The 13,892-nt window shown below is 44.5% G+C and overlaps 1 protein-coding gene across 2 annotated transcripts in view; it reads left to right on the top strand.

Moving 5' to 3' along the window:
* Positions 1-9,210, top strand: part of vps50 (VPS50 EARP/GARPII complex subunit) — a 135,730-nt gene extending 126,520 nt beyond the window's left edge. For both annotated transcript variants that reach the window (XM_085395498.1, XM_085395497.1), the window contains 2 exons: positions 7,446-7,635; positions 7,744-9,210. In XM_085395498.1, the coding sequence (XP_085251624.1) occupies positions 7,446-7,635; positions 7,744-7,863 (310 nt within the window). In that variant the 3' untranslated portion in view covers positions 7,864-9,210. The remainder of the gene's footprint in view (positions 1-7,445; positions 7,636-7,743) is intronic.
* The last annotated feature ends 4,682 nt before the right edge of the window (positions 9,211-13,892 follow it).

The raw sequence follows: 13,892 nt of genomic DNA on the forward strand, positions 1-13,892 counted from the left end.
AGCAAACACCGGAGCCCAAGAAAACAACCCAAACACAGAGCAGTTCAGGGGGCCGACCATGCGGAAGGCAACGGCGGAGACGTGGAACCAGTTCAGGGGGCCGACCGTGCGCAAGGCAACGGCGGCGATGCGGAAACAGTGCAGGAGGCCGGCCGTGCGCAAGGCAACGGCGGCGACGTGGAAACAGTTCAGGAGGCCGGCCGTGCGCAAGGCAACGGCGGCGGCGAAGGAGACAACGGAGCAGTTCAGGAGGCCGACCGCGCGGAAGGCAGCGGCGGCCCTCCAGTCTCAGGCGTGCTGGCCATGGCCTGGTGGGCACAGGACCAGACGAGGCAGGACCAGACGAGGCAGGACCAGACGGTGGCGATGCGGGGGCCGGACCAGGCGAAGCACAGGCTGAGGCTGGACCAGACGAGGACGAAGACTCGGAGGCCGGACCAGACGAGGACGAAGACTCGGAGGCCGGACCAGACGAGGACGAAGACTCGGAGGCCGGACCAGACGAGGTTGCAGAGGCTGAGGCTGGACCAGGCGGAGCTGCAGAGGCTGAGGCTGGACCAGGGGGAGCACAGGCTGAAGCCGAAGCTGGGCCAGGCGGAGCAGAAGCAGAAGCCAAAGCTGGACCAGAAGCAGAGGCTGAGACCGGACCAGGCGTAGCAGAAGCAGAGGCTGGCCCAGGAGTAGCAGAAGCACAGGCAGATGCAGCCGGACCAGGCGACGACGAGGCGGTCGCAGGTGGCGGCTGGACAGGCTCCTCGGGCCCTCCAGCTGATGCGGCGTGAGGCTGAACGGGCCCCTCGGACCCTCCAGCGGAGACAGGAGGCTGAACGGGCCCCTCGGACCCTCCAGCGGAGACAGGAGGCTGGACGGGCCCCTCGGACCCTCCAGCTGACGAGGCGTGAGGCTGGACGGGCCCCTCGGACCCTCCAGCGGAGACAGGAGGCTGAACGGGCCCCTCGGACCCTCCAGCGGAGACAGGTGGCTGAACGGGCTCCTCGGGCCCTCCAGCGGAGACAGGTGGCTGAACGGGCTCCTCGGGCCCTCCAGCGGAGACAGGTGGCTGAACGGGCTCCTCGGGCCCTCCAGCGGAGACAGGTGGCTGAACGGGCCCCTCGGACCCTCCAGCGGAGACAGGAGGCTGAACGGGCCCCTCGGACCCTCCAGCGGAGACAGGAGGCTGAACGGGCCCCTCGGACCCTCCAGCGGAGGCAGGAGGCTGAACGGGCCCCTCGGGCCCTTCAGCGGAGACGAGGAGGTGCTGGCCGGGCTCACTGGAACCCCCAGCGGACGAGGTAGATGGCGGCGTGGGAGCCGCGGAGTCCTGGATGAGCTCATCCGAGCTTCCAGCAGGAGCTGATGTAGAGCCAGAGAGGTTTGGGACCCCTGGCTGAATGTTAAGCCGAACAGAAGACCGTATTGCTACCGGGGACTGGGCCAATGGTTCAGGTGCGAGCTGAGCTACTGGAGATGCGGATGAGAGTGGGAGCTGAGCTACTGATGGTGGTGAAGTAGATAACTGCACGGGAGACTGAACTGAGGGCGTCTGCACTGGCACAGGGGACTGAACTGATGTCTGTTGTAACGGAGGTGGTGAGAGTGGAGTAGGCAGTGGAGTTGATGACTTCACAGGAGAATGAACCAGAGGTGAGTGCACAGGAGACTGAGCTAGAGGTGGTAGTGATAGTTGAGGGGAAAGTGGAGCTGGTGATTGAGTGGATGACTGTGCTAAGGGATGCTGCACTGGGGACACTGGAGACTGCGCTGGGGACACTGGAGACTGCACTAGAGACTGCAGTGACGGTTGTAGTGGAGGTGTAACGGGTGGAGGAGTGGCTGAAGTGGCTGCGGGTCGGGCAGCTAGTGGCTCAGCTACAGAGCATATTAACGGCAGGGCTATGGGTTGAATGTCTGACTGAGTAGCAGCCTGAATGGCTGGGTGTAGTGATGGTGGTGGTGGAGGCGGCGACTGGGCTTTAGGCCGGGCGGCTAACTGAGCTGAGGGCTGGGGAACACACAGTTCATTTTTAACCGAACCCTCAGGACCCTTCATTTCAGTTTGTAGCTCACAACCATCTGAGTCTAAAACAGTCTTTGGATCCTTGGAGTTATTGAGCACAGAGACACCAATCTTCCTAGTTTCATGGATAGGCTCGAAAGGAACAGGAGTGACACAGTTTGAATGGCTCAATGGGCCAGAATAATTGTCCTTAAAATAAGCAGTTCTTTCATTTCCGGTGCCGCTTACACAACAAGCCGGCCCGGAATTAACAGTTTTTATTTCTGCAGGAGCCAAAAGAGTAGCTCCACCACTCACCCTAGCCGACTGTACAGGAAGAAATCCAGGCCCTCGCTGGGGCTGTGAATGCTGGCGGGGTGTCTGCCGCTTCCCTGTTGAAGAGGGAGAAGGGCTGGCTGAAGGTGATGTGGGAAAACTTGGCTGCAGTTGCTCCTGCTGCGGTGTGGAAATGTTGGGTGTACTGGGGGGAACAATGATAATCCCCAGCATTTTATAAAATGCCTGTGCTGGCGTGAGCTGGTTGCTCGCAGGCTCATAGTATTCCTCGCGGTGCCGCCTCGGGCGCTTTCCTCGGGTCCGGGTTGCAGGCGTCAACAGTGGAGAGGAAACAGAAAAGTGAGTAGACGGGTTAGTGGCAAACGAAGACGACCGGCTACACGGAGGACCCCCAAGAACCAACCGGGTCCCATCAAAAGCCAAGCGGCGCCTCCTCATTGAGTCCGCTGGATCCTTTTTGTGGTCGCGTCGTTCTGTCATGAATCGCTGTGCGGCAGGCAGGAGTTGGACCCAAAGTGCAGGACTCACAGACTCAGGGAGGTGAACTCAAAACTCAGCTTTATTTGCTGGCAGGGAAAAAACATACAAACTAATCTAAACTGGGAACTTGGAAAACTCACAGAGAGACACACAGGGAGATCCACACAGCATGAGGGACGACACGACACTGACTCAGAGAAACACAGGGTTTAAATACACTGGGAAGTAACGAGGGGAATGAGACACAGAAGGAGGGCACAGCTGGGAGAAATCAGGACTGACGAGACAAGCAAAGCAGGACGCATTCACATGAGACACGGACCATCAAAGTAAAACAGGAAGTATCACACAGAGACGCGAACTTGACACAGTGGAGACAGCAACTAAGAAATACAGAGACATAAACCATAAGGCAGAGGTCTAAGAACCAAAATACACAGGGAAATACTCAGCTGGGAACACAAGAGACTAGACTAGAGAGAGTAACAAAAAACCAACCATGAGAACATAATGCACAATGCAGAGTGACAGAAAACAAGAAACTCAAACATGCAAAGACACACAATTACACAGAACAGAGGGGACACAGAGAGACATGAAGGGCAAGGGATCAAAACTAGAAGCCATAGAATAAATCACACACAAGTACAATAATACAAAAATCACAAAGAACTAAAAACGCTGGGTCAGGAGACCCAGGACCGTGACAGATTGGGTGCACAGCAGCATCGAGTCACGCCGACTGGACGGTGACGAAGCGAGAAATAAGCAGCTGACAATCATCGTGAAGTTCCACACATTTTATCGGAAATATGAAAGGACTGCGACTGACGTCAAAGCTATCCCATTTACAAATTCAAAGCAGGTTATGCTGAACCGTGTTGAAGCCAGGGAACGCAGTTCGGGCTGAAAACAAGTCCTTGCTCTAAGTGGCTTTGTTCTTTCCAAGTGTTTTAAATAAGAGGGAGAACATCGACTGCGAGGCATAGGTGGATGCCTCGGCCTCAAACACAAAGAGAAGGGAACATGTTTACTTCCCTACACGTTTGCTGAGCGCTCTTCCTCTTGTTGCGTAAGAGAACTTTTGAACCCTTTCCAATGACCAAATGGCCCATTACGACTGCAATGCTTGGCAAATTTAAGCTGCTGTTGCCGACCGCCTGCCTGGTTCTCCCAGTACACCCTCCAAACACACATCTCCCAACCCTCTGGCACAACGAGATAGAGCGGTCATATTTATTTGTTTGTACTCCGACCGCCCTAGTCTGTTATTAATTTTCTCTGTCCAGCGCTTGTCCTTGTCTCCTCAGAGACTCGCAAAAACCGCTCCGTTAGCATTCTGAGCCACAGCTCAAACACTCGCCACCAAAAACTCTGGCAGCTTTGACAAGAAAAAGAGAGGGAGAACGACAATGATGATGAGAGAGAGAGAGACGGGGAAGGTGAGGGGAGAAAATGGAAACGAGAGAGAGAAAAGCTGAAGTGTGAGACGGGGAGAGTTTGCAAAGTGCAGATGTGTTGTGTGGAGTGTTAATGTACTGGAGATGTCACAGTCCGACCTGCCAGTGCGCAACAGTGCTCGCTACCAAACACATGGAACACAAGCAGACACACACAATGAAATGCATGTGTACTCTGGCCCACACACATGTACCAACACCACAGGCCGTGTGGAACAACCCGATTTAGTGTAATACTGAAGGGAAATAAAAAAGAGCCCGAATGCAAACACCCTTAAATACACATACAAGAAAATGCTGTAAAAACACACGTGTGTAACAGCTGGAACTCTAAACAGGTTTCGGTCAAACTTGATTCCAGAATTAAATATATACACTAAATATATTCATCCAAATCCACAAATATAAAGCAAAATATCGAAGTAATCCTACGTAAATAAGTAAATAAGAATTATTACTAATATTAAGTAGTATAGTAAGTATTTTAATAAGACAACAGCATATTCTGCAGTAAAATCACACCAAATAAAACCATTGAATTTAAGATGATGTGACTTGGATTGTCACAAGATCAGACTTACTATATGACACTTTGGTAAGAGAATATCATCTCAGTTAATTAACAGGAATTAAGCACCATTTAAAAGTGAAAGCAACACCCTGTTTGTTTAATTTGGAGTTAATATTTGGTATTTTTCTGAGAGATTTACCGAATTTATGTGAATAAGTACTAATTTTATTTTACTGCAATTTTTTTACATTTGGAGGAAAATAATGAATGGTTGTGATGTCAGCATTGATCAGAATAATCGGGATTGTCATTTTAGCCATAATCGTGCAGCGCTAGCATTGACGTGGTCCCAGCCACGCACACCTGTGCCATAACGTGCCTCCACCATGTTTGACAGATGATGTGATAAGCTTCAGATCTTGAGTTGTTTCTTTCCTCCTTCATATTTTTCTCGTCCCATCATTCTAGTACAAGTTGATTTTTTTTCATCTGCCAAAAGATTTTTTGCCAGAACCTTTCAGGCTCTTGTACGTGTTTTCTGGTAAAATATGATCTGGACTTCCTGCTCTTTAGTGTCACCAAGACTTTGTACCAGCACCTCTGTGTTTACATTCAGGATGGCATCTCTTGATTGTAGAGTTTATCAGCGATAAACATCGAGATTTCCTTTTTGACTTTGCTACATATTTTGAAGCATTTTTTCTTAACCATGGAAAGAATTCTGTGATCATCCGCTGTAGTTGTCTCATGTGGTCTTCCAGGCCTTCGGATCTCAAATTGAGAGTTGAGAGTGACCAGCTGCCAAATAATTAAACACTTGGAAACATCTCCACATCTTATCTGTCCAGTTTCAGTTTCAGGGATGTGTTCAAATACAGCCCAATTTGTTGTTATTCAGTTCAATTTAGTTTCAGTTATAAGGTGCCAATTCACAACAACTGTTGCCTTAGGGCGTAATAACTTAAACTCCCCTTACTATCAGTGTAAAGAAGTTGAACTACACATTTAAAACCTGATATATCTTAATATAAGGGGGGGAAAAGCACAACTTTAACTGTACGTCTCAGGTTTTCTACTTGATAGAGAAAAGCTGCTATAGTAAATTTAAAAGCATCACTCTTTGGAGTTAAATTCAAAGACATAAATGTGTAAAATTACGGAAAAGGTTTTGATAGCTGATTGCCCAGACTGTCTTTTAATTAGAAAAGAGAACGTTTTTTAATTCACAACAATTTTCTTTTCTTACTGAATTTCCTCCCTAAAATTTCTAAAGTAGATATTAAAAAGACAGAAACTTTGGTCATCCAATTGTTTTTCTGTTGCTTAATTACTTTGATGTAGTATGAATGTAGCAAAAGCTGTAAAATGCAAGAAAATATAGTCTAAAAATTATGACCTCCTTCCCAAAACCATAGAGTGGGTCCTGATTTGGACTCTTTGCCAGGCCAAATCTGGCCCCGGGGCCTTATGTTTGACACCCTGGGCTAATTTGTCATAGAATAGAGGGAAGAGGCCTCAGCAGAACTTGAAAACTAACTTTCAAGTTCCTGGAAATTAAGAACTGTATGTATTTTTTTATTTTATTTTTTTTAAAAAGGCTGTAATTCCTAAATGGGGGTGCACAGAGGCAAAATTGCAAAACATGTCTCATGTCCAGTACTACACAGAACTACTACAGTAACTGTGTAGTAATGATTTTGTCATTTTGTATTCCGTTTCCCTTTTTTGGCAATTGGACTGCACACTTTAAACACTGGAGTAGAGAGATGGCTTCTCTGAAACCATTACTGTGCAAAAGTTTGCAAAGATATTTACAGTGTTATCATTGTGTCTTTTTATAATTTATTTTCTCGCTTAATATAAATAAAAATCTTTAGTGTTGAAGTATTGTGACACACTCCATCGTGCAACTGTTGTTTTCATAGAGGTTTTGACTTGTAGCAACAAAACCTGCTGACCACAAATCACACTTCCATCATATAAACTGAATGACTCATTATGCATTTGTACAAGGATGTAATTTATATACTTTTTACAATCCCGTAAATTTTCTCGTTTTATTCCCTTTATTAAACATATTACACTTTTCTTATAAACGGATTAAAAATGTTAAACTTTACCATGTAACTACAGAAGCTTCATTTACTTTTCTGCTGGGGTTTATTTCGACTTTTTGAGTTTTAATACCCTCGAAGAATTTGACTTTTTTTTAAAAAGCTGGAGCACAAATTTCCAAATGAAATATACCCAGGGGTATAAAGAAATATTTTTTTATTACAACTCTGTCTTGCAAGCCTGATGGAATGTGTATATATATATATATATATATATATATACATACACATACACACACACACATATACACACAGAGTACTGGGCATTTTCACTTTGCTAGGTACATTGTGACTTCATTATGCACTCAGAGCACTTAAGAAAGGCAGATTTTGTCTGACATTTGGTGATCTGTGCTTGGAGATGTCTGAAGAAGTGCAGAATGTCTGAGCATGGTGATATTTGGCTGGAGAATTTAAGTGTGGAAAATATGTGATGTTAAACATAACCCTTAGGTCACATGCATGCGAGCGACCACTGGGATTGACTTCCAGAATTTACTTGTGTTTCAGTCGTTACTTACCTCTACCTGAGCACTCAGGGCAATGCTAATGTCCTTCTCCGTCTGCTCCTCTGTCCTCCTCTGTAGCTACGCTAATGTAAAGAAATGCAGCAATGAGGGCCGGGCCCTGATGCAGCTGGATTTTCAGCAGTTCCTGATGAAGCTGGAGAAGCTGACTGACCTGCGCCCCATCCCTGATAAGGAGTTTGTTGAAACCTACATTAAGGCCTATTACCTGACTGAAAATGATATGGAGCAGTTCATCAAGAATCACAGGGTGAGACAGTGACACAGGCTGGTGGTTATAGCAAGTTACTCCATTTCTGTTAAAACAGCGAGACCGTGTGTTTGATTTTTCTGACCGACTCGTTGTGTTTCTTTGCAGGAGTACTCCATGAAGCAGCTAGCCAACTTGGTGAACGTTTGTCTCGGCTCACATATAAACAAAAAGGCTCGCCAGAAACTTCTGGCAGCCATCGATGACATTGACAGACCCAAGAGATAGACCAATGCACAGAGAGAAGCCCAAACATACTATCCATCCCACAGAGATGAACCCTCCAAGAGTGTAGCTCAGCGTTGAATGTCTTCATTTTCAAGTCTAAAAGGTGCATTTAGCAAGCTGGAAATAAGTAGCAGAGCTATTGCGCACTAGCTCTAATACTGTACATTATCTGCTAATTGCTAATTATGTGCTAATCTAGTCTTCATATGGTAAAAAATAATTAACTCCTGCTTGCTTGAACGCACCTTTTGATTTGCCGATATACATAAATACTAAACCTCTGTTTACTTCCAAGCATGTTGCAGGCATTCTATGCATATACGGACCAGAATGCATGCCCTCATGTTTTCTTACAACATGACGTTTTTCTGCAACCGCAACAGCTTACGTTTCTTTGAAGATCCCGAGTTTGTTTGTCTGCTGCTCACTGTGTAATGCGGTGTGTCCGTTTAGCACTCGGCTGCTTGTGGCTTTCCACCCTCCGCAAAAAAAGCCAGTGAACATGTGCGAGTGGCTAAATCTGACTCTTAATGTTGTTACGCTTTCCCACGAGAACATTTTAAAACGCCTTTACTGTCTGAATGTGTTAACTGAAGTCAGTGGTTCTGGGTTATTGTTGACCTTAATCGTTCACTGTAACTTATTGCAGGCAATACGCTCGCTGTAGATGATTTCACTTCGGGGTATTTGCTGCGTCAGACTGGATTCTCTGCTTGGTCGTTTAGTTAGTTATGTCCATGAATTAGATGAATCTAAATGAATGATGATTCTGAAAGTAATATAAATTGCTGTAGTTAGCATTTGTTTGATTGGATTATATCTGCACCAGCTGCATTTATTTATCTGCCATCTGTCATATCCTTTTTTTTTTTCTTTTTTTTTTTGGACGAGCAGTAGAATTTGGCTCATTTTTATCTAAATTTGATAGGCTCCGATAGTTTAACCTGAACGGACTTGCAGAGATGTTTGTAACCGTAACTTCCTCTGGAGAAAAACAAACAAACAAAGGTTTTGCTTCACCTTTGTATATATTTTGTGTGCAACTATTCCAAGAAGAATACTGTAAATGTGAATGTTTGAGCAATGTCTGTATTTATTTCTTGCTTCGTGTCTTATTTGGGTTTTTTTTTTATATGATATAACTGCTGGAAGTGTACTGTAATATATCACCTCTCAGTATGTTGTGACGTATCACCTGAAGCATAAACAAATATTTAAAACTGTCATATTATGTGAAGGGTCAAGTGCACTATAATAAATTTAAAAAAATCAATAAAAATCATTAATCGGTGTTGGAATTTTAGGTTGAACCACAATGATTCTAACGCAATAAACACACTAAAGGTCGATGCCAGTTGTGGTGTTTTTCCTGCTCGTTTCATCCTATTTGGTGTCATGCTCATAATTCCCAACCTTTCCAATCTCTGTACCGCAGCAGTTTTAGTAGATTAACTGTTGCTTTAATCAGAATATATGAGTGCTGCCTTTGAGCAGTGCTGCTGTCCATTCTAATGATGTTTTAGTCAGCCAGGAGCAGGACGCTGTCAGACTAATTAATGTGGTTTCCTGTGTGGTTACAAGCCCACAGCCTTCCTTTTCAGGGGAGACTACTGATTAGGCTGAGCAGATCTACCCATAACAATGATGAGTCATTGCTTCCTATTGTATTAGAGTTCAAACTTTTTGCTTTGCCTGTCATCAGTTCGTGGTGGGTTTTGATATAAAAGACATCAATGTTCTAATAATAATGAAACCTGGAGGCTGAAAGTACAGGCATTTAATTCTTAACAGAGCTAAATGCTGTGGGTGGATGTGCGTGTGTGTGTCCATACAGAAGAGAAGCCCTTAAGCAGCATCCAAGTGAACAAGGTGAACACTTAGCAACTCTTCATCAAGCTGGCGGTCTTCCAGGCATGGCATAGTTCTGAAACTGATTGCGCAGTGATGAAGTTTTCACAGTTTTGGCTCACCCTCGCAATAGGTTTGAAATGAAGAGAGCATGATGTCATTGAAGTGCAGACTTTCAGCTTTAATTCAATGTAGGGAAATGCATTTAATGAGTGTTGTGAAATGAAAATGTGTGAAAGTGATGAAATAATAACAGGATTCCTCTTTTGTGCTGATTGCTAGCTCTTCGCTGTAGCCAGTGCCGGTCCTTCACGGATATTCCTGCCTTTAGTCTTGAGTAAGTGAAATGTGTCTTGGTTGGATTAAGATCGGCTCAGTGATTCAGCCATTACAGAATTTTTTCCACTTCCTGACCTTCAGCTTTCAGACGCTCCTGTGTTGGTATTGCAATATGTTTTGGGTCATTGTCTTATCTGTGCAATAAAGCATCTTCAAGTAAACGCTGCTGCGTTTGGCTGAAAGTTTACCCGCGTGCACTTCAGGATTCATCGAGCTGTGCTAGCGATACGCTACTTCCACACCAGTGTTTTACAGGTGATGTATGATTTTCATTTAAAATTGATGCTGGCGGCTCAGAGAAACTATGAAAAGTCTGTCACTGTCCAAACATTTCCAGATCCAACTGTACACTAGATGTCATCTGTATAATCTTGCCATGTCACCCAAACATTCAACAGGGAGAGAGCAAACTATCACTTCTCCTGGTGTAGCCGCGGCTATCAGCAACATGCTGGTTCTCTACAAGCATCAATCCCCCCTGCCTTTACTGATTTAGTGTTCAACCACTGAGCAGTGCAAAACAAAGTAATGACCCAGTAAAAAAAATATCCTTAAAATGATTAAATACGATTAAGCATTTTTAAATAATTAATCCAATTAGTGCAGAATTACTGATATGGTTTTAATATTAGTAATTACTCAACGGGTCTCAGCGTGTTAGATGATAGATGAAGTTCGTGAATGCACAATTAGAATAAGGCTGAACAAGTATGGTTTGTCTGGAAGGATTCCCAGGAGGCTGTTTCTTCTCATGCAAGAACAAGGCAGCACAGCTTGGGTTTGCAAAGCTACATCACAACAAACCACAAGACCTCTGTAACAGTGTGCTTTGCGCAGATGTGACAAAAGTGGAGATGTTTGCCCATAATGCACAGCGTCACACTTGGCGAGCTCCAAACACCTCATATCCACCATCAGGCACAGCGGTGGTAGGATGATGATTTGGGCTCGTTTTGCAGCCACAGGACCCGGGCACCGTGCAGTCCCTGAGTCGGCCATGGACTCCTCTGTATATCAAAGTGTTCTAGAGTCAAATGTGAGGACATTTGTCCAACAGCTAAAGCTCGGCTAAAATTGTGTCATGCAACAGGACAATGATCAGAAGCACAGAAGCAAATCTAAAGCAGAATGGCTGAAAAAGAAAAGAAACAAGATGTTGCAGTGACCCAGTCAAAGCCCACTGGAATCTTCTAGCTGCTGTTAAAGCACAATTGTAAAGAAGAGTAAGACTGAAAGTCTCCACATAGATGTGAGAGACTGATAAAGTCATACACGAGACTATTACTTTAACTTGTTGAAGTAATGGCTAAAGGTTGTTCTGCTATTAAATCACATGGAGGTGTCTACATACCTTTGGACAACTTTATTTATTTTTTAGATTTTCCATTGTGTGAAATCTCTCTGGAACATTAAATGAATTTACCTCGAGGACATCATGTCACACAATTCATGATTTGATTTAATTCATCATCCTCGCATAATATTAAGATAAGATAAGATAGAACTTTATTAATCCCTCGGGTGGGTTCCTCTGGGAAATTCGACTTCCAAAAAAAGCACAGCAACGACCAAAGTTACAGTTACAGAACTGTTATATATATATATATATACACACACACACACACACACACACACATATAAATACAGAGACAAATATAAATAAAATATACAAAGGGGATAAATAGAATAAATAGGAATAAAAAATAAAAATACAAGTGAATTGCACATTTGAAGTATTGAGTCTATTGCACTGTTGACTATTTACAAAAAGTATTGCACAAGGTATTGTACAGTGAGGTGCAGAGGCACTACAGCTTAGTTGTTCCCTCCTTTGTCCTCCTGTTTCCTGTTTCCCCTCCCTCTCCCCTCCAGAGAGGAGTTAAACAGTCTGATGGCGTGTGGGACAAAGGAGTTTTTAAGTCTGTTAGTTCTTGTCTTGGGGAGAAGCAACCTGTCACTGAACAGACTCTTCTGGTTGTTAATGGCCGTGTGCAGAGGATGCCTGGCATTGTCCATAATGTCCATCAGTTTCTTTAATGTCCTTTTCTCTGCCACTGTCACCAGAGTGTCCAGCTTCATGCCGACCACAGAGCTAGCCCTCCTGATCAGTTTCTCCAGCCTGGATGAGTCCCTCTTTGCTGTGCTGCTCCCCCAGCACACCACAGCATAGAAAAGTACTCCAGCAACCACTGACTGGTAAAACATCCTCAGGAGCTTCCTGCAGATGTTAAAAGACCTCAGCCTCCTGAGGAAGTACAGTCGGCTTTGTGCTTTTTTATACAGGTGCTCTGTGTTGCATGACCAGTCCAGTTTATTGTCCACCCACAGCCCGAGGTACTTGTACTTGTTGACCACCTCCACCTCCTCCCCCTCTATCTGAACTGGCAGTGGACCTTCTCTGGACCTCCCGAAGTCCACAACCAGTTTACTCTTGTAAAAAAAGACTAATAACAAACATCACAAACATGCAGAAATGCAGACTAATTGGTTTTATCAGTTAGCCATGAGGAACATTATAATGAGTTTCAAACGTGAGGAAAGAGGGATGAAGGAGAGAAGGAGTCCGAATCAAGGTGAGGTGGGGGAAAAGGGGAGATGAGGTTGGAAGTGTGCAAGGATAGATGAGAGAAGAGGGGATGAGGAAACTGGGAGATTTGTTTCTGTTGCCAATCTAGATGCAGCTCATGTTCTTGGCTTTCTTCTCCTGCTCTTTTCTGCTGCGTCTTTGCTGCTTTTTCTTACCTTTACAGCTGTTTGAGTGCTTTTTCAATCTTTTCCTCTGTCAGTTCAGTGTCTGCCATTTTTGAATTCATTTCCATCCTTTCCACCTTCTTCTCTTCTAATGCTTTCTGGACTTCCAACAATTCCCCTTTATGCATTTTCAGGTCCATTTTTTGTTAGTTATTAAAGAAAACGTGCCCACATTCCCCATGCATGGACAAGTAAAATAATGCTGGTGAGGCTGAGGGCTTGTTGTAGCCTGCTGTTTGGGTGTGCAGCTAGAAAAAAACTGGTGGACTACTGGAGGTTAAAGCAGCCAACTAGTCACCTGCAGTTTACTGGCTTGAATCTCCGAACTCCTCTCTGAGATGTTTGTAAAGAACCCCTGACAAAAATTAAGGATAAGAAACAAGACATTTGTGACCCTGCACAGTTATCTTCCTTTAACCAGGAGGGCAGGGGTCCTCCTTTATTTCCTGCATTCTTTACCCACCAAGTGTACTTTATCAATCTTTGGGTTTAACAGCTTAGCAGTGGGTTCCAAACTTTCTGTACTCTCATATTACAGTTATTTTACCAAGTCTGATTAACATTATTTTAAAATGAGAAAAACAGCAATTACACCAATTTCAGCCTCTCAGACTTCAGAAAACATGTCCTAATATAGGATGTCCACCTTTTTTTCATTCTGACTTCTCCATCGGTGAAATAAATCATAACAGTGATGTGTGTGTGTGTGTGTGTGTGTGTGTGTGTGTGTGTGTGTGTGTGTGTGTGTGTGTGTGTGTGTGTGTGTGTGTGTGTGTGTGTGTGTGTGTGTGTGTGGCAGAGATAATTACTTTTAGCACAAAATATTCAGCATGGGTGTGAGCCGATCCTTCAGAGGCAACTTTCAGTCTACAGCTATGATTCACACGGACAGCTCAACTTTAGCAGCTAGAGTAATACTACTAATTACAAAATTATAAGAGTAATTACACTAATTAATCTAAATAAATATTCTTGGGCCACATAAGGAGTTTCTGTTATTATATATCTATATATTGTTTTTGCATCAGTGGTATTTGGCCCTTGGGTTTTCTTGCTCAGGTTCCCTCGCCTTCGCGCCCTCCTCTAACGCT

This window comes from Rhamphochromis longiceps, linkage group LG22 (genome assembly GCF_057381845.1).
Source record: "Rhamphochromis longiceps isolate RC_006_pf linkage group LG22, R_longiceps_female_GT1.1, whole genome shotgun sequence".
In the NCBI taxonomy this organism is placed as follows: Eukaryota; Metazoa; Chordata; class Actinopteri; order Cichliformes; family Cichlidae; genus Rhamphochromis; species Rhamphochromis longiceps.